The 20665-nt window shown below is 41.8% G+C and overlaps 1 protein-coding gene across 5 annotated transcripts in view; it reads right to left on the bottom strand.

Annotated features, from left to right (window-relative positions):
- Positions 1–20665, bottom strand: part of PRKAG2 (protein kinase AMP-activated non-catalytic subunit gamma 2) — a 217887-nt gene that overhangs the window by 152337 nt on the left and 44885 nt on the right. For 2 of the 5 annotated variants that reach the window (XM_061349017.1, XM_061349044.1), the window contains exon 2: positions 1441–1512. The exons of 1 other annotated variant lie outside the window; for it this stretch is intronic. In XM_061349017.1, the coding sequence (XP_061205001.1) occupies positions 1441–1512 (72 nt within the window). Of the gene's footprint in view, positions 1–1440; positions 1513–14798; positions 14965–20665 lie in introns of those variants that run through there. 2 more of the 5 variants (XM_061349027.1, XM_061349041.1) reach the window with 2 other exon arrangements.

Consider the following 20665-nt stretch of genomic DNA (forward strand, 5'->3'; position numbering starts at 1 on the left):
ACAGATCAGCTTTTGGGGCTATCTACTGTTCAGAGCAGTATTTCTCTTCACAACTTGGCTGGTAGGAGGTTTACGCTTAGCAGACCAGCTTGTAATTCAAGGCTTTCTGAAAGTAATGAGGCCAGGACCTGAAGATGACAGATCCCACCCACAGTTCTTATTTCCTTGAAAGTTGTGTAGGCGCCGTATAACCATTCCTAGTGTCATCCATTGAATAGGCTTAGCTGATCATTTTAAGCAAGCAAGCTCTATGAATCTATTGGTTTAATGTAGTATCAGGACATCAGAAAACACAAACCATACCACTGCCTCCAGAAGGATAATCTTGAGTTAATCCCACAATGAGGCGGTATCTTTCCCCCTTGTTTATGGGAAGACCCTACTGCTGTAGCTTCAGCAAATGAAAGCAGCTCATTTTGCCAGTGCCAAGGACAGCAAATTCAAGGACAGTGAACAGTTAAAACCTTTGTAGCCAGAGAGCAAACATCAGGGGGCAATTCCAGGAAAACGTACCGACAGCCACAGACACCTATTTGGACACTGTATTTCTCTAGCAGCACCAGAAATTTTGTTAGCTAACTATATTCCTGAGAATGAAGTTAAGCAATATCACTTCATTGAATTACAACAGTGTTACACACAACATCTGAAGCATTTGAAACAATACCACTGGAAGATAACACTGTTTCTAGGTTACCCTGCATAAGCACTGTCATGATAAGGTCTGCAAAAGTCACTATATTTGCTTTAGTGCATCACTCTGGTATGGTGAGAAAGATTTAAAACCCCAGACTTTTAAAAGGCTAATAACTGGTGCTTACCACCAAAGGACTCAACCACCTGTCCTGGGTTCAGCAGTAGTAGTCATTTTTTTCCTCCTTCTTAGTAGCTGGTGCAGTGCTGTGTTTTTGACTTTCAGTCTGGGAACAGCGCTGATAACACCGATGTTTTTAGTTGTTGCTCAGTAATGTTTACTCTGACCAAGGTCTTTGTGAGTCTCATGCTTTGCCAGGGAGGAGGGGAAGCCAGGAGGAAGCAGAGACAGGACACTTGACCCAAGCTAGCCAAAGAGGTGTTCCATACCACAGCATGTCATGCCCAGTATATAAACTGGGGGCAGTTACCTGGAAGGGCTAGATTGCTGCTTGGGTAGGGCTGGGTATTGGTTGGCAGGTGGTGAGTGGTTGTATTCTCTCCCCTTGTTATTTGGCTTATCATTATTATTATTGGTGGTAGCAGCAGTGATTTGTGTTATACCTTAGTTACTGGACTGTTCTGATCTCAACCCACGGGAGGTACATTCTTCCGATTCTCCTCCCCATCCCTCTGGGGGGAAGGCGGGAGGGGAGGAGTGAGAGAGTGGCTGCATGGTTCTGGTTTACAGGTGGGCTTTAACCACGAGACCACCACAGCAAAAGTGAAACTTTGGAAATATCCTACCTTGCGAGAAGCATTTTTGTCTGCGCTCTCCACATCACCGTCCAAGAATGGCATGGCAAATGAGCTGAGATCCTGCCAGGACAGAGAAGAAAAAATTATGTCCTATAGTAATGTTTCCTCCCTTCAGAGCATCCCATGACTGTAACCCATGGTTTTATTAGAGAAGTGCCCACTACTTTACCCATAGAAATTGCTGGTAAACAACAACAGAGGCTCTGATCATTCTCCTTAGCTGTGAAACCAACGGCAGCTCTAAGTTCCAAGTGTATAAAGAGCCCTTAGTAGAGCTTGCATTACACCACCATGGAAAACCACCTGCATAGCCAAAGTCAGAAGTCCTATGCTAAAACTTTCAAGGGGAGGTACCCAAATCCCACAGAAAAGTTTGTAGTAAATTATAGTTTAAATACAGCCACTTGCTCAGCAAATGGCCTATCTTGTCTTGAGTGGGGTGTATCATCTCAGTATAAAGTATTTATGACAATAACCAAAACCTGAATAAGAATATGTTGATATTCTGGAAAACATATGACACATAGAACAGAGGTGGAGAAAATTGTACCATAGCACTCAGAGAGGAAATAAGCAATTCACTTGCACAAATGAGAGGAGCACCCAGTTCTCCATGACTAAAGACAATAAAATCATAAGAAAAGTACACATGCTTATCTTTAATTAACAAAAAGCCAAACTGCAATTATATTCTACCTCCTGCCATCTGTTCTGTTTATGCTATTTCATGTTCCAGCCATGGGGTTTTTAGAGCTCCTTCCTACATGCATAAGGAAATTATGTTAGTGTCAAGTTCAGCATCTGTTTGATCAAAAAAATAGATAATGAGTAATTCTCTGATCAAAAGCATGAGGTTGTGTAATATCTGTGCACTGAAAACCGAGTTTTGGATCCTAAATCTTGGTTTAAATGTCAGGAATACCTCCCCAACGCCGAACCTCCCAGATGCGAGGCATCACCCTTTCCACGTAATGATTCAGTGCTGCTCTACTACCACATCTGCATCCCATTTAAAATAGCTCAAAACATAAATAAATAGCAATTTCACATAAACCTAATTTGAGTTTAAATAGAGCTTAATTAAAATTTAGCACTGGCCGGGTAGTCTGCAGGGCTTGCTTGCCTTCAGAATTCAGAGCAGCCACAGGTCCAATCACTTCACATTGTGTAATCATACTAAATCCAAAATGTGCTCAAAAAATGTGTATAACTTAGACATAATCCTTACAAGTGTTTGAAAAATATTCTGGTTACATAAGAAACAACAAAAATAAGGAACAAAATATTGAATTACTGGAACTGAAGCACATGGGAGCAATTCATGCCAAGTTGGAAAGAAAGGAAAAAAAAGAAAAAAGAGGCAGCAGCCAGGCTTGGCCAAGCTGGCCCCAAATCATTCGGCCACAAACCAAAGTATTCATGAGAAATTAGCAAGCTTCTGGTTCCATCTATGCACATTCAATGGGAACTATCTACAAAGGCCCAAACTGCAAAGCACCAACCCAGATATACAATGTCATCCTCATCACCATGATTTGACATCTGTGATTCACATCAACTTCATTTGCAAATAAAAACACAAGGAAGCATCTCAAAACCAAAAGAAGATGAAATCTGTTTGGTTTAGATTTTCACTGTTCTCAAGATTTGACAAAGGCTTGCACCAGGCACCACAGGACCTTCAAGAAAAGCTTCTCTGTCAATTTGCTTATTCTTAATTATAAACAAATTATAATTAGTTAAGCAACTATAATTAGTTAAGATCAAAATGACTTACATAGTCCACATAAAAACTGTTCAGCCATAAATGGCATTTATAAACACTGTTGATACATGGATTATCATTATTATTATTATTCCTACTTCATATGTTACTGCAGGACTTAAGTAAAGAATCTCTGTGAAGAAGTTTAAAAGCCTAATGGAAAGTTACACAAAAACATATCCCCTCATATTTACTTTAATTTAGCCAGAGAATTTACCAACATTTTCCTCTACCCATCCTCAGTAGTGCAGAAACTGGAATCTGATGTGTGCTAAGCCATTTTCCATGGAATAAATAAAGGAAATAACCTCTTTTGAGCTCCACGTATTAGCATCTGGATATTACTGCTTGGTGTAATCCACAGGGAGAAAACCTGCTGGAGTCTGGATGGAAGGAACTGGCTTTAAGGGAACACACATCTAGTAATCAGGGTTGAAAAAGCTGTTCAGAGAGTCTGAAACAGCTAGGAACGAAACTGTAACCTCTTTGGTGGGATGGGCAGAAACCTTCAAAACCAGGAGGAGGTAGGTAGATAGATAAACCTATTTTTTCTGGGAGCTAAATTTCACTTCCCAGTTACAATTCCAAGCTTAAAAACATCTATTTATTAAGTTCTAAAGTCTAAAATTATCACAGAACCCAGCTGATGACTCTATTCTAGTTCTTAACTCTCCGATATCATGAAGGTATTCTAACTTCATCTGTCTTTACAAGCAGAACAGATGTGTACTTGTAAACAGAAATAACTGGAGCTAGACCTTTCTGGGCAGCACGAGACCTTTCTTTGTTATTACAGGGCTGGAGAACTTTTCAAACAGGATACTAATTGCACTCTTAGTCCTGTGATAAAGGCTGTAAGTGTAGCTGCTACCTAACAATTTCATCTTTCATTTCTTCATAGGATTCTACATGGGAAGGCATCCATTTACAGAAGGTAAAAAATACATGTATCAAATGCCAGGATGCAAACACCGCTCTCTCAATTCCAACCTGTTGGTTAAGCAAGGAAATACAAGATGCTCATTTTCTCTTTGCACGTATCCCTACAGAATACAGACTAGATATCTATTTCTTTGTGTGTCCTCTTCATTCATGTGATGGAAGAATTGATGACAAAGTAACTCTTTTAAAAAAATAAAACCTGCTCCAAAAGAGTTGCAAAACACCACAGTACTCTTGACCCAATGGTGCAGCTTTGGCCCTTGTCACATATCTGACTGCTCTGATCTTATGCCAACAGATACACATTGAAGGCTCACTCTGCCATTAACCTGGGATTGAAACCGTTCCTAGACAGCTTTCTTGTTTTCCAGCTCTGCCTTACTGCACTTGGAATAAGTCCCCTGTAAAATCACATAGTTCTGGAGAGGCATGTAAAGAATTTCTGCCAAAAGCATATAGTGATATCTTTGTATGCGGAAGAGTCCTTCTCATTTGAGACTGCAGAGCCCTGGCTAAAGAACAAATGACATCACTCCCTATATCCATCAGCCCCGCATTATACCCTGGAATAGACAACTTCTGTAGAGACCACAGTCTATGATCATCCCCATAAAGGAACAAAGGCCACCAGAGCCTTCAGCTCTGGTGCTGCTAGCCTAGAGTTAAGCATATGAGAAGTCCATTTTGCAAAGTTCTGTTAGCTTTCCTGCCATGCTCCTGTTCCTTTGTCATTCCTTTACATCACTCAGCACCATCTGACAGCCAGACATCACTCCTGCCATCCCCGATCAGGAAATATGACCTCTTGAACAGTTTAGATATACTTTACAGCCACAAAGCCACTTCAGATATTTGATATCAATCCACTTTTATTTACAAGTGGTTGTCGTGGCAGCTCCTGTTATATTCACTGGATATGGCCCCAGGGATATCAAATCTTATTCCGGAGGACAGCAGGGCTGTGACACAGCAGAGCCCCAGCTCAGTGCTCCTGCTACCAGTCAGGCTCTTTCCCAGAAAGGGCTATCTCCCACAACACCTACTCAACAGGCAATTTTGCAGGACTTTTCTTATTGGTTGCACAGGAGGCTAACAGATCTTAAACAGCAACTAAACTGACATTATTGTTTTTAACAGGCTTGTCTGCTGCTTTAGTTTTGGCAGGGTGTAAACCAGGATAATTCTGTCTGCAAGTGCACTTACCTTTTCTATCACTTCTTTCCTTATTTCCTCTGAGGGGGAAACAGATAACAGGAAGGCTACAGATTATTCACACTAATTTCTCCTCCAAAGGTAAGACTAGCTCTAAGTTAGAGTCTGGGTGACCCATACATCTAGAGGGTGGTCCTTCCTCATTTCAGCTCTTTTACTTTAAACAGCCCTTGCGTAAGAACACTTCTGATTATGTGAAAAGAAGAAAGAATATTTTTTTTTTGTTCTTTGACATCCTGGGAAAACAAAGAACCTTTTCTCAGAACTATTTTGGAGAATAGGAAGGAAAACCACATTTTAGGATACAGAAAGCAAATATACTGGCTGGCATAGCATAGCCAAATAGCAACAGGAGCAAGATCTGGTTAGCCAAGCCATTTTTTCACCTTTTCCAGCCAGTTTCACTGTTTCTTTCCTTACTGGGAAGGATTTCTGCCAAAAAGGCTTGCCCAGACATGCTGGTCTGGACACCGCTGCAGTTGGAGACCTTGGTGTCAGAGGAGGGCTTCCAGCAATTCTATTGCGGAGGCTGCAAGCTTAAATACCAAACCACTGAAGCCTTGAATCCAGTAAACAACACAGAATAAACAGGAGTCTTTTTTTGTTATTGTTTTGTTTCAAAGCTCCTTTGGCAGCCAGGCTGATAAAGCTTCTCTGCAATGGCTGAAGCCAAGGAGCCAGCGAGGCACCCTGGGATATGCCATGACTGACAGGTCAGAGACCTAATTCCAAGGTATTCTAGGGGAAAGTATGACCTTTTTATGGCCCTGCTCAACAGTGGACCAAAATTTCAGGGCTGGGTATCAAAAGAATGTTTCACAAACACCTCCCTGCTACCATCCTTCATAACTGTCCCTTCAAATGCAAGGCATGACCATAAGCATCAAGGTCATGTGAAATCTGTGTTCATGGTGGTGGGTCTATGCCCCATGAACACAGTCAACTCTTTGACCATGTTTCGGGGGTGACTCAGGTCAGAATATCTTCACAGTAGCCCCATAGCCTACCTCTGCTGAAAGGCTGGGCTCCTCAGCTATAAGCAACTTCAGAGTCCCAGTGTAGGCAGCATCACACAGTCCTAACTACTGATGGTGCCACCTAGAAACATTATTTTTCTGCTTCACTGTGTTCTATATATGTACTAGGATTGCACCAAATTTAAGGCTGTGAAACGCCTGCCAGACATTACAGTTTCTTTTTACAACACAAGCAGGAGGTGACGCTTTACTAAGACAGCTTTTCAAGATGGGGAGACAGCTCTTTTAATAAGATAAAGAAAGAAAACAAGATACAGAGAAATCAAGCTGAGTGCTGACAACAGCCCTGGTCTCACAAAAAATTGCTAAAAGCTGCACTCCTCAGCATCCCACCTTAACAGGGCCCTTGGGGTCTCCTCCTCTGCTGACGTTACTGAGCTGTGAGCCCTTCAACCATCCTACCAAGGACAAAAAAAAGCCAGGATTTTTATTAACATTGGCTGTGAACAGTTTCTTTCATCTCAGTCTGCACAGCAGCAGATTTTTTTTATATCAACCTTGGATTCGTACCTGTTACAAGCCTATGTAAAACTCTGAATAGCAAATATACTACATATGCTAATAGCCTGTGAACAGAATCCAAAGTCTGAACTCTGTGGAACAGGGGACATAGCTTTGTAGCTCTGACTGAATAGAAAATGTTCTTTCTTTTTGAGAACAATCCTGTCTAGGAGCCTTGGGAAATTTCTATCAAACCACTCAATTATTGCACAAGGAAAGATTCGACACTGATACACAAAGGAATTCCTGCCCTTTTGTTTATGTTGTTCAGATATACTAGTCATAGTATGGTATAATAAGACTTGCTAACATTACTTTATTCCTTTAGGAGTAGGTTGTGCACTGCTTTGCTTTTCTCCCTCCCCCATGCCATCTAGACTGCAGCATGTGTTTTGGAGACAGATATATAAGTCGTACTGTGAGACTGAGGATGCTGGTGACTAAGTCTCAGTATGACTCAATGGGAGTGGGCAGTAGCAGATGTACAAAGCTGGGTTAGATTTATGCAAGCCAGCTTTGTACTTCACAAGGCTATTGCAATTTATTTATTCGACTTAACTTTTAAGGCTGTTCATATTAAAGAAGAACAATTGAATGGGTCTGGAGAGCTTGAAAGGGTAGAAATGAGATATTCAGAGACTTGATTTTGTCTGCAGCATGAAGATGCCAGAGGCAGCATGGTCCAGGAGTCACCCAGGTGGCTGTGCAGGACCGGCTTGTGTGCACTTCAATGTCAAGATGGATACAGCATCACATTTGATATAACAGGTGGTCAATCACCCTAAACGATGTGCCTGGAAGAAACGGGAAATTTTCAGTCCCAAAGAGGCATAATATAAAAGGCTAGGGAGTAATGGCTGGCTGAAATCTAACCCAGATCTCAGCCTGTGAAAATCCCCACCCACCTGGTGATTATTCAATGTCCTGTATCAAAAAACAATATATGAAAAGTTTATATGAAACTTTGCATAAGAAAACCAGCTTATGTGTACAGACGTTTCTTTCAGCTGTAACAACAGGCAAAGTATTAAAGGGCTACTGAAGCTGTTTCTCCCCTGTTCTCACCCATAGAGCATCTGGCTTGGATTGCCACCAATCAGGTCAGAAAGAGCTGCTAAAACTAAGAATTTCAAGGGGATGGGCAGAGCCAGGATACTAGGAAGTCCTTGATATTTCCCAGTAAATAATTGTTTTCCAAGCTATTCTTCCCAAGTTATCACGATCATGGGATCCAGGCAGCCTCTTGCACAAAATTCTTCATCTCTAACCCTTCTGACTGCTCCTGACAGACATTTATCTCCAGCAGTCTAGAGAAGATTCACCTTCTGAGGCTGTAGATAAGGGTCATCAACAAAACCTGCCAAGCTGTGGATTGTTTTTTTGGTTTGTTCTCAATCTCAGACTTAAACCACTAGAACACATTCCTACACTGTTCATGCAAAATATAGAATTTTCTTTCAATAGTCGTGCTCTCCTGCCGGGAAACACCATTGTATCTTCTTGGTGAGTCAGCCTTTGCAGATGAGCTGTGCACAGATAGTTTGGGGTGGGATGCAATCAGCTCTGCCTGGAGCCCCATAATGCCTATACTGTCCCAAGAGCTCAGGGCTGTATGGGAATGCTGTGATGAAGGGTACTGCTCTCCACTTCATCAATGAGTCACGAACCATCACGAGGGCTCTCTGACAAAGCCTGAATACGATCCCCATGTACAGCTTGGTTTGTCAGCTCCTTCACACCACAAACCACACAGCACGGTGACTGGCAGCATGTTTATTACAACGGCAGATGGACAACCTAGGAAATGTGTAAATAGCAAAATGCCATTAAAAAAAAAAAAAAGAGAAAGTGAGAGAACAGCAGAGAAAGCAAGTCAGGGAGGAAAATAAACTACTCAGTATTCCCTGTGACACCACGATCCACATACAAACTCAACATGAAGTGCTATTCCTGCCTGCTCTGCTGAAGAAAACTTCTCTCTGGTGAGTCGTTTCCTCCAAGAAGTACCCAAAGTTAAGAAACACAAGGTGAAAGCAGAAGATAACATACCTCAGACCTGGAAAATGTGGTCAGATGAGTGATGAGGAAATTAAGAAACAATCAAAGACACAACTCTAGAGAAAGACTGCAGGAGACTGGAAATGCTACCTTCAGATGGCACATACTCCGTGCCAACAGAATTGCTTTCCAATACTTACATAGCTGCCTTACATAAACAAGACACAGGATCCTAATGTATTTGCAGAGAAATGCATGCATTTGCTATAAAACATAACTTCAGCCACAGCGAAAGAGCAGAACCCCAGGGAACAAAAGATGATTTTGCCATAATGTAACAAAAACACTTGAGTCACTGCAGCATGGGGGCAATCTGAAGGGGATTCAAAGAAGGATCATCATGAGGCTTTCTAAATCATCTCTACACTTCAGCTACTTTAAAGTCACTGTGTTTTGCATATTTTTTTTCTCCATTCTCCATAGGCCAGATCTCTTTGAAAACCATTTCCTCAGGGAAGAGCTAAACAAAACAAAATCAGAACTGATTTTGACTCCATGGCCTCACATCAGAAGGATTTGCAGGGTTCTCCTTTGTGTATGTATGACTAAAACAGGTGAAATTCACACCAGGCAGAACATCTCTGCTATAAATAGTTGAACTGAAACTACTTTTTCCAGTTCAGTGCATTTAGGAAGAGAGCTGCCTATTGCCTCCTCTTTACATTCTTGTCAGTTAATAAGCGTGAATAATCTTAACAATTAGAAGAAAGCTCATAGCTGCAAAGCCAGGCAAGTGAGGGCTCCGCTCTGATCAAGTAGTACCTCAAAAAAAAACAACAAACCAACAAAAAACCAATCAAACAAACAAACAAACAAAAAAAAAACAACCCAAAACAATCCCCAAAATAAAAGAAGCTAAGAGAAAATTGGGCGAGGAAAAGAAGAGGATGGCTCTGTGCTTGGTGTGCTGAAAACCTGAATGGGAAGTCAAAGGGGACAACAGGTGTAGCCTATGACAAGAGCAAATTCCACTCTTGATGCTTTCCTGATGCATTTTCCTACATTGCTTGCAGCTGCAGAGAACAATTTCATGTCTACAAAGTTTAGAGTCACTCTGCATAGCTTTTCTCAGTTTTAGCACCACAGGTAAAGGAGACCAAGACATACAATGTGCTTTATTTCTTAGGCTAAACAATTTTTTTCTACTTTTCCCAAAAGAATGGGTGTCTTCATTCTTCACCTTCCAAACTCCATGTTTGAATGTATATTTTGCTGAAGTTGGCAACATAGTAAGTCCCAAGGACAGAAGCAAGCTCTAATTCTCAGACAGTCCAGAAAACATCATAGTCATAGTACAGTACTCTGCCCTAAATTCATCTTGTATGTCCTTCAGGTCCCAAGGGTGGATTTGAGCCGAAAGATACTGAGATCTGGTATCGTTATTATGTTTTCCAGTTAGTGGTGCCATGCCATACTAATAAATTACATTACATAATTCAGCCTGTGGGAGTCCAAATTGCTTTACAAACCCCATATCCAGTCCAGAATAGCTTCACGAACGCACTTGAGTGATGAGACTTTCACTGGTTGCCCTGGCTTTCTGGTATACCTTTGGGAAGGCATCAAGGATAGGATATCTTCTCATCTAACTTCAACCATCCAAACCACTACTGATCTACCCCACAAGTTTTGTCCAGCCTAGAGAGCAGGGAAAAGCCAGCATGTCCAATGGGCAATTTGCTCCCATTCCCCTGGTATGGGAACAGCTAGACAACTTGCATAAACTGTGGTTGATTCAACATAGGATCAATGAACCTTGCCTCTTACCTCTCCCTCTTTGCTGCCTATAAAGTGGGAATAAAATCACTTATTTTCCTTCTTTAATTTAGAAAGCAAGCTATCCCAACAAGGGATTGCTACTTACTACTGGCATGTCTACCCGGCAATCTCAAGCGTGGTTTACACCAGCTCACTTTCACCCAGCTCCACACAGCACTGATAAAAGTGTAGCCATGACAACACATGGGTTTGCGTAGGCTGCAAAACCCCCATGGGAGGCTGAGTAAATACTCCAGCAATTTAGCTCACTCCTCGCTTCCACCAGCTGTCAGAACTCAGCCGGGCTAATTTAAGCCCAGCTTCAATCACATCTTTGCTTGCAGTCTAGACACATCATAGGCATACGTACAATGGGCAGCGCAGTGAGGTCCTAAGTTCTGTTGGCATTTCTAAGTGTTACTAAGATGTGCACTTTCTTTACACAGCTTTGGCTGCTCTGTATAAAGCAGGGTTAACTCTTTGACTGGGCGAGCATTAATTGGAGTGAAGAAGGCACTGTGTCCAATTGAAATAACTAGAATTTAAATTTTAAGATAAGAGGCCAGCAATAAAACCTCTGATAAAATCATGTTTCATAAGAGAAATTGGCACAATCTAAGTGAAATGTAGAAGGGACAGTGTACCTTGCGCTTCTACCTTGCACCAAGCATGACCACTTGGCGTGGTCTTCTCACACCAAGCCCCAGACACTTGTTAAGGCTGTCTCAAGAGATGTGCTTCAAAATGTATCATAGTTCTGCTTGGAAAAAGGTGTTAAAAGCCACCAATGACCATCTCTGGAAGAAAGATGGGTAAAATACTTACCCATCTGGAAAATCTTATGAACAATGAGCCGAATGGAAGAACACAACAAAGAGATTGCTCACTCTCACTTGAAAGAGCTATCACTGAAAATAAGTTTTCACAGTGAGTCCAGCTGGGAAATAATCGTCATATGGAAAGGGCAGGATGGAAATAACACACAGTGAGGTTTTTATCTAATTACTGTACATGCAACGCTAAAATTTTAAGATAGACAGGTATTTCCCAAAATAAACTGCAGGCCTCTTCCAAAGGCTATGGCTTTCATCAGTATCTACTTGTTTATTGTTGTGGGTTTTTTCCCCAGAATTTGTTCCTAGTTTAGATCCAGTGCAGGATAAAAAAAAACAAACCCTTACGAATAAGCCATATTCACTTGTGGTTCCTTTAGAAAGACTTTCCTGATTTTAACCACCTTATTCTTTATATGTTCACTTGAGAACTATGATTACAGTGGACCTCTCTAAACATGCCATGGTGAAAGACAAGCAAAAACACATTCAGGTAAATTCAATTGAAAACTTGCACTCGAACCCTGCATATACATGTTGCCAAAAGTCATTTCTGCTCTACGCAATGGTTTTGAAACCTAGTAGACACTGATGAGCTGAAACAGGCAAATCTGCATTTGATTTGGCTGGCAGTTTGTGCATCAAACTGTGTCAAGAAGCATTTGATCCTGCTTCGAGAGTAAGGGAAACATTTCCAGGTTAGCAGGATACCCTGGACACAATGACAGATGGGCAGAGTATGAGCCTGGCACGGGAGAGGCCATTTTATAACTGGCTGTTTCTCCAAGCCATGTGGCAGACAGTCCAAACCCATTTGTCACAAAAATATAAACCTCTCACTGGAATTACCAAACCAAGGTGCAAGGAGAGCCTCCGACTGGGGCTCACTACAGTACGAACACCTGCCCTGACAAGGAGCACCACCAAAACCTCCCACAAAACAAACCTGCACCCAAGCAGGAAGTAAAACTAGGCAAAAGACAACAAAGCCAAATTTTTTCCTCAAAATTAATTAAATCCACAAGCAGGAAACTTAGATTCAGAACAAAGTTTTGTGGTCTTGCTTTGCTTTTTATTTTTATTTTAATAGAAAAGTGCTGACTTTTCCTTACTACCAAAAATAAGTTCATACAAGTAATACGGCTCTAAAAAAAAATACTGGTTATTTTTTTCTTATCAAGAATGTCAATTTCTACCTATACATATTGAGTAGCTGTACAACTGTTAGTATGCATTTGAATCCAAGTTTCAGTAACATTTATTTTGATCTCTATTAGGCATAGAAATCACACTTAGAGCCGCAACCAGTCACCAGAAGTCTTTATATACCTACTAGGAAAGTGTCTTTTACATCAGAGCAAGAGGCTAAGTTTACCAAATATGTATTACTTCTAAAACCAAAAATACCTATTACTTCTAGCAGTGATGGTGAGAAACAGATTTCACTGGTGACTGTGTCCTCCCAGATGTAGACATGCTAGTGCTCATCTCACAGAACATCAGGTTGGTTTTTTACACATTTTTTACATTACACATATAGCTCTCATATAGGAGACTATATATGGCAAATATGTACATATAACGTGCATATAGACATGATAACAAGCTCTTACAGCTCTGCCATTTATTTTATATTTTAAGATCATTAAATATCTCTTGGCTTCAGATCAGCTTGTCATTCAACCTGCTCGGTGGCCAAACACACCAAAACAACACAGGGATTTTCTCCACCTGCTGGAAAACCGGTGGCTCTTTGCTAACTGAAGCAAACTCTGGCTAGAGATGATTTCCATCACCTCCACGTTTGCCTTTAAAGGCTTGCATCAATATTGCTTTATTCTCTTAATTTCTTTCTGCTGAGGGTCAGACATTGCAGTACAGATTGACAGGGTGGGTTTTGGGGGTGGTGTTTTGTGTTTATTTCAAACTGTGGCATTTTTCAGAATAAATATGGTTTGTTCCACTCCCAGTAATAAAAAAAAAAAAAAAGAAAGGACTAAGTTGAGTACTTGAGTTCTCTTTTGCTGGGTTTCCCATTGCTTCCCTTTGGATTAAGGGTTGCCCCTCTGCCAGCAGGATCCATTTCGCCCTCCTGCCCATCATTCCCTCTTCTGACACATGCTCCTGGCCCCCAGACTCCAAATTTCACCATGTTTCTCCCTCCCAATTTCAGGTTTCTCTCACCACCCAGGGCTGCTTGAAGTCCATGCAGCCTCTGCTTTCCAGCCTCTCCCAAACTCCTGACTCTTCAGCCCACACAAGATAGAGCTGAGGGTGAAATCTCTTCCCCAAAGGCAGATACCCCAATCTCTCCTGTGGCCTATAGCAGCAGCTAAACCACAGTGACCAACAAGCAAAACACATCAGATGCTGGCAGAATACTCTTCATCCTTTACTAGCACAAATTTCAGTTGCTATTCACCAAACTCCTCCCATCACCCCACTAATGAAGCACCTTTAAACCCTTCAGGCTTCAGGTCTGATCCCAGGAAAGGCTAATCCTTGTCGTTAACGGATATTTATTATCTCACGGGTCTATTAATTGCAGCACAAATTGCATGTACTCAACATTAATCCTGGTAGCAGAAAGAAAAAAATGCAAGAGAAACATATGAACCCTGTAATACATCTCTTTATACTGACAAACCTTATCGAATATCAAATTCAAATCAATAAGCAAAACTGGAGCTCCTGAAAACCTATGATTCGGGGTTTGCAATGACTGACCATGGCAATTAGTTGCCCAGCAGTTCAGGCTGCTCTGAGATGAGCAGTATGAGAAGCCAGGCATTGCAGGATTCAGAGAGCAGATGGTTTTAGGCTGAAATTAAATAAACACCCCCCAGAAAATAATCTCTCTTTCCAAAACACTAAGGAAAAGTTATGCAAGGAAAAAATAAAAACCCCAAGCTACATTCTTTAACTAGATAAAAGAACATGATGTTCAGCCTTGGAGTATCTATTGTAATTAAATGCTCTACAAACAGGACAGCAGCTCAGTGCCAGCCATGCATACACAAAAGAGAGAAAACACAATGAAAAAAAAAGAAAAAATATCTGAGAACCATGCATCTCTTACAGAGCCTGAAGAATGCCTGCCTCTCAGCACAGTCCTGCAGTGCACTCGGGCGTCCACCTAAATGAATGCAAAACCTACTCCCCTGCTAAGATAAATAAACCAAAAAATAAGAACTTAAATCCAAAGAAACCCACACATAATCGAGCCCCATTCTGACTTACAGCTCTGAAAAATCCTGCAGTCTGGCTGGAAATGTCCATTGAAGAACTGCATTCAAAGCTTTTCCCTAAAGGCAAGCGCATTTAAACATCTCGGGCTCTGCTACTGAACCCGATGCTGCAACAGATGGGGACCAGGGCTGGGTGTGTTCCTTCTTCCCATCACGGCGCTGCGAGAGCACAGCAGAAGCCGTAGGTATCGCAGGAGAAGGCAGGCGATGGTTTTCTCCCTCACTGCAGGCTCCCTGCCAAAAATGCTTTAGACATTGCAAGATTCGATTACACGACTGCAGCAACCTGCCACATTAACTCTGACGGGGGCCAGTGACACACACGGATGGTATAAGCAGGTAATTAAGCACCGTACTGGATGCATTAGCTAAATGTTGCGGGTACACCAGGGAAGTTGGAGAGTTCGAATAACCACAGATGATTTTAATGTGATCAGAAGAAAAACAGATCCTGTTTGCAATAGCAGCAGAAGTTTCAGATAACCAAGACTGCGTCTGCATCAGTATCGAATACTTAGTGAAGGCAGCACAGATCAGATGCATTTCCAACTGCTGGAGTGTCTGCTGCACTGTAACAGCCCTGCTCCCCATTTAACCACAAGTCCACTTTGTAGCTGTACGAAAGTCCCATTATTTCTCTGGGCTTAGTTTTCCCACCGGCAGCATGAACAGGGGAAGACTTAACTGACTTTGTAATTTATTATAAAGACCTCACTGGACAAACACGGGGTCTAAGAACAAAGTATAACATTACCATCAAAAATAAAGACAACAGCAGATTTTGAATGGGTATCACACGAGCAAGTGCTAGCAGAGCAAAGCAACCTCTACCAGTAGGAGCTGACGGATGGTAAGGAGCCCTGTTTTCTTCTTAATTAAGTATTGCTTGGCAAATCCCTCTTTATAATCACATTCAGCTTTGATTATTCCATCAACCAATCTCATAGTATCCTTTATTGTCAATGGAGTCACCCCCCCAGACCACAAGGCCATATCCTTAGCCAAGATGGTTTTGAAGGCTGTCACAGATGAAGTCACCTCTGGTAGAATAAAGATGACATGAAGGCAAAAAGCAGAAAGATCACCTCCACAGTTTCTTGTACTTTAACAACAGGCATCGAACTACTCATGTGATGAAGTGACACCTTCTCTGAAGAAACAGGTGTCCGGATCCTGAGTCATGAATTACTGCCCATCATTTTGCGGTCATTTCAAAATAACATTTATGACGATGTATTGAAACACTCTAACATGGAGGGTTTGCTTTAAGTAATGGCTGCCTGTCACTAAACTGTTACAGAAAGGCAGGCTTGGTTTTCACATCACTATTTATCCTATTCATTGTAGGACCCTGCACCTTTTTGCAACTGACTGGAACCAACACCACTCTTAATTCTGTCTAAAACAAATAATAAATGTCACTGAAGCAGGGCAGTATGTTTTGTTCAGCAGCAAAAGAGGTGATGGCCAGCTGATACCCCTCTTGTACCAGGCAGAGAACCCACCCTATGCAATGGCTGCTGCCCTCCCCTCCCTTGGCCGGCTAAGTGCATCTGATAAAACAAGTTGCTTCAGAACAAAATAGCTGAAAATGGTACGTACTGTTCACTCACAAATGGCAGCTATTACCTGAACCATTCTAAGGCAAGCTCAGTGGCAGCCCTTTTTAACACAGAAATATTCAGCATTTAGAAGGGTTTTCCCCAGCTAAATATTTTATGCAGGCAGAATATACAAATAATTTAGGAAAACAAAAACGTTTAGTCTTAATTTCTGTTTCAAAGGTACCAGAGAAACCAGTCAACCAGCCGGAGCAAGCAAAACACATCTGTGTCTCACCTACTTGAGTTGTAGGAGAAAGGAAAGTATCTGTGGCTGACTAAGAGGGGGCAAAAGGGAAGACTGATTTCATCTTGGAATAAAAGAGGTTCTCCTACAAGTCACAGTGCAAAACAAGGTTCATCTCAGATGCTTCCCTGTATAGCTGACTTAAAAGGATTATTCTGATTAAAGATTGGTTCAAATAAAAAGGGGTATTGACAGCCAGGAAAATGTCCCATTTCCCTAAATCATCCCTTTCAAATCACTCACAGGGCTCAAGTGTGATGTAGCCAGTTTCAAGAATCACTCAGACACATTACGGCATTTTTAAAAACAATTAATCTTCAAGACTGGTTCTGGTCTCAAAGTCTAATTTAGCACAGATTCTACCTCAAAAACATGCCTTTTCCTCCCCCACCTTTGGATAAGGAGCATGAAGCAGAAGAAACAGATTGCACAACTACATTTCAGATAAGAACAGTTAATGGTTTAGATACCATTTCATAAATATTTGCTGAACTAGTGTTTGGATTCTGTCCAGTTTCTGACATCTATGAAAAACACTGAATCATTTGCCATTTTCTTTCACCCTTTTGGGGTGAAAAATAGGCAGGGATGTTTTATTGTTCCATTTCTTACCATTATTTAATGACTGCTCACATTTATGTTGAAGTGCTCTGCCAAAGAAGCCCGAGCTATTCTTAAATCTACAGGCCTTTGGTGGCCAAATCCCAATTATGTAAATATTTATGTATTCCTTATCAATTAATTAAAACCTCTCTTGGGACTGAAATATTCCCAGATGAAATACCTGTGCTCATATGTGGCTGGATAGGTAACTAGGGAAGACCCGAGAAAAAAACAAACTGACTTCTGAATAATAAATACCTTGTTTCAAATTGGCATTTCAAATGCACGTGCTCTGTTGGAGATGCTGAGGCTCAGAGCTGAGACACAGAAGCCCCAGTGACAAAAAGCAGCAGTGAATTCCTGTACAGCATCTTGCATAAAATGGTGCAACATGTGAAAATGCCCAAATAAAGCTATTGAACTGTGTTTTCAATCACACTTTACTGATAAATTCTAGGAGTCTGCATGAACAGGGATCCAGAATTCCAGTTGTTTCTTTATATATTAAGGACAATTTAGAAGACTCTAGAAAATGCTTTACATAAGCAACTTTCCATGCCAATACATTTTTCAGACTTTTTAGACCTTTTCAATAATTCTCAAGTCTTTGCATTTCAAGCTCAGCAATCGTTATTCATTTAATAAATGCATGTCATAGAATCATAGAATAGTTAGGGTTGGAAAGGACCTTAAGATCATCAAGTTCCAACCCCCCTGCCATGGGCAGGGACACCTCGCTCTAAACCATATTACCCAAGGCCTCGTCCAACCTAGCCTTGAACACTGCCAGGGATGGAGCATTCACAACCTCCTTGGGCACCCTATTCCAGTGCCTCACTACCCTAACAGGAAAGAATTTCCTCCTTATATCCAATCTAAACTTCTCCTGTTCAAGTTTTAACCCATTACCCCTTGTCCTGTCACTACAGTCCCTAATGAAGAGTCCATCCCCAGCATCCCTATAGGCCCCTCTAAAAAAAAGATTTCATTTTGGAGCACTTCTAGATCACTCACATATTTGGACTGACCATAGATTTTCACACTTTCCGAAGCAGGAACACTGGAGGGGAAAAACCACCAAAACCCACTTGTGCCTTTGAAAATGAATCACACACACACTTACAGCCCAAAGGCCGAAGTATGAGGAGAGGAGATTCGTAACCGTCACACTTTCACAAGCATAAAGCTACAGAATTACTTGCCGAACCGAAACAGTGTCAGCGATGCACCAGATGTATCTTGTTTTTCCATTTGAGGAGTTTGCAAAAATTCAGAGCCAGACCTTCAATCAGCTTCAGATTTGGTGGCACGCAATCCTTGCAAAATTCCCTCAAGCTGTTCCAGCACACCAACTCTATTTCATCTTCTTGGTCCAAGTACAAGCCTACAGGATCATAAATTTCAAACTAGCAGCACAGCAACTTTCCACGATTTTCCTGAGGAGACTAAAAATGCCTGGCTATTGGTTGGTGTTATTTATATTCTGTAATTTTCCACAAAGATCTGGTGGTTTTCTAAGTACTACATAAATTCAATGAGTTCAATAGGGCGTGCTTCCATTATAGCTTCCTTGTTCTTATTGGGCAAGCAGTCCCTTGAATTCAATGGAGCTACTGTCTGTGAAGATACCATGTAGAAACACAGCAGCATATAGTGATTACCGAAGCATATGGTGAGCCAGAGCTCTGCATGGCAGGGCAGGGCTTTAGTTCAGTGTGTAATTAAGAAAGATTCTCTGTATTTTTACAAGGAGCACAGTCATCATATTCATGGTTGTTCTATCCCCGCTCCTACCGCAGAAACCAAAAGCGACACACAATACAGATGTGCACCACAGCAGCCTGCAGTCAAGAAGCCAATGCACTTGGGGCATGCTTGGGGGAAAGCAGCAACCCCTTGATGGGCAGCAAAAGCCACAGCAGCAGCTGGGAGGCCAGCAGAGTCCAAGGAAAAGATGAAACAGGGAGAGAAAACTCCTGAACTGCATCATAAACTACACCAGCTCTCAGCAGGACACCCAAAGTACTTTCTCAAGAGTTAATGTTTGGCAAAAGGCAGCTGTGATCTGCAAGGGTTGGAAAAGAGAGTACAAGGAAAAAAAGCATTAAGCCCGAGAATAAAAGGTAGGAATGAACTGTGGAGTTCATCGCCCAAAGGAGGAAAACTGGAAATCAGGGTTGCAGATACAGTACATAATGGAAAGAGAGCAGAGAAAAAAATCTCATGAAAATCAAAATCCACAATTCATTCTTTTATTCATCTCAAAGAGTCACAGTTTTTTCTTTGCAATTTTTCAGCATGATCTACCAAGCAATGAACTGAATAGCTGGGATTCCTGACTCACTGTTGACAAACCAGACAGAGAGCATCCATGTGGAAAAAACACCAAACCCCAGTAAGTAAGTGCCCATCTCTCCTGAGGGAGGGAGCAGCCTGCAAGCCTCTGCAATGAAGGTTGATCATGCTGCACCAGAGATGCCTCATCCAGCTCGGGTACCGAAAACAGGATAGCTGCAGGCTCAAATTAACATGTCTAGGTCTTCAGCAGGACTAAACCTGCTGAAGGTTGTTGTTTGTTTTTTTTTCTCTGTATTTACATGCATATCCAAATGCAAATGATATGAAATTATTAGGTATTCATATAATAACAGTATCAGAGGGTGAACAACATCATCCTTGTGCCCTGTCCTGCACTGGCCGTTCCCACCACCTTTCCCACCTTTTCCCCATCTCTAGAGCCTCACAGATGGAGGGATGCATCCCCGTTCCTGTATCATGAGGAGGAGGAGGCTGGAAGCGCTCCTGGAGAGGTGCCAGCACAGAGCTGCGCTGTGCCTGGGATCAGCCGAGGTCTCTGAGTGACAGGGAAGAATTGTGAGGATTGGGCTAGGAAATAGTGTTCAGTAACTCAAAAAGCAAAGGACTGGCACTTTGGACTGTAACCTCTGTGATGGGGATGAAGTCCCACAGAGATGTCCTGATCTCTGAGGAGAAATAAAACAGAACAGAGGCTTAGTGGCCCCTCATTCAGCCTTGCCCAAGGCATTCAGAGGGGCTGTGACACCAGTATCAGCAACACTCTGGGAGGTTTTGAATCAGAATTGTGCAAAATCAATTGGTCACTCAGTAGGACCTGAATGAGCTTAGACAGCCCACCTCTTTCCTTCTCTAACAAAGCACTGGATTTTAGAAGTCCTGAAAGACAGGAGATGGGTCTTACCCTGCTTCTAGCATACCCCTTAAAGGCTTGGCTGAGAAGCACCCTTTGTGAGACAGAAATGGGCCCACAAGACAAGAAGAAGTATAATACTGCAACATCTAGAAATGGGAGAGAACCACAAGGGAGCAGGAGCTAGTAGGTTAAGATTAAGCCCTCCAACCACATGCTTCAGCATAAAATCCTCATAT

Source organism: Neopsephotus bourkii, unplaced genomic scaffold (genome assembly GCF_033783945.1).
Source record: "Neopsephotus bourkii isolate Nb327-2 ecotype Australia unplaced genomic scaffold, CSIRO-AGI_Nbou_v1 NB_53, whole genome shotgun sequence".
NCBI classification, from domain to species: Eukaryota; Metazoa; Chordata; class Aves; order Psittaciformes; family Psittacidae; genus Neopsephotus; species Neopsephotus bourkii.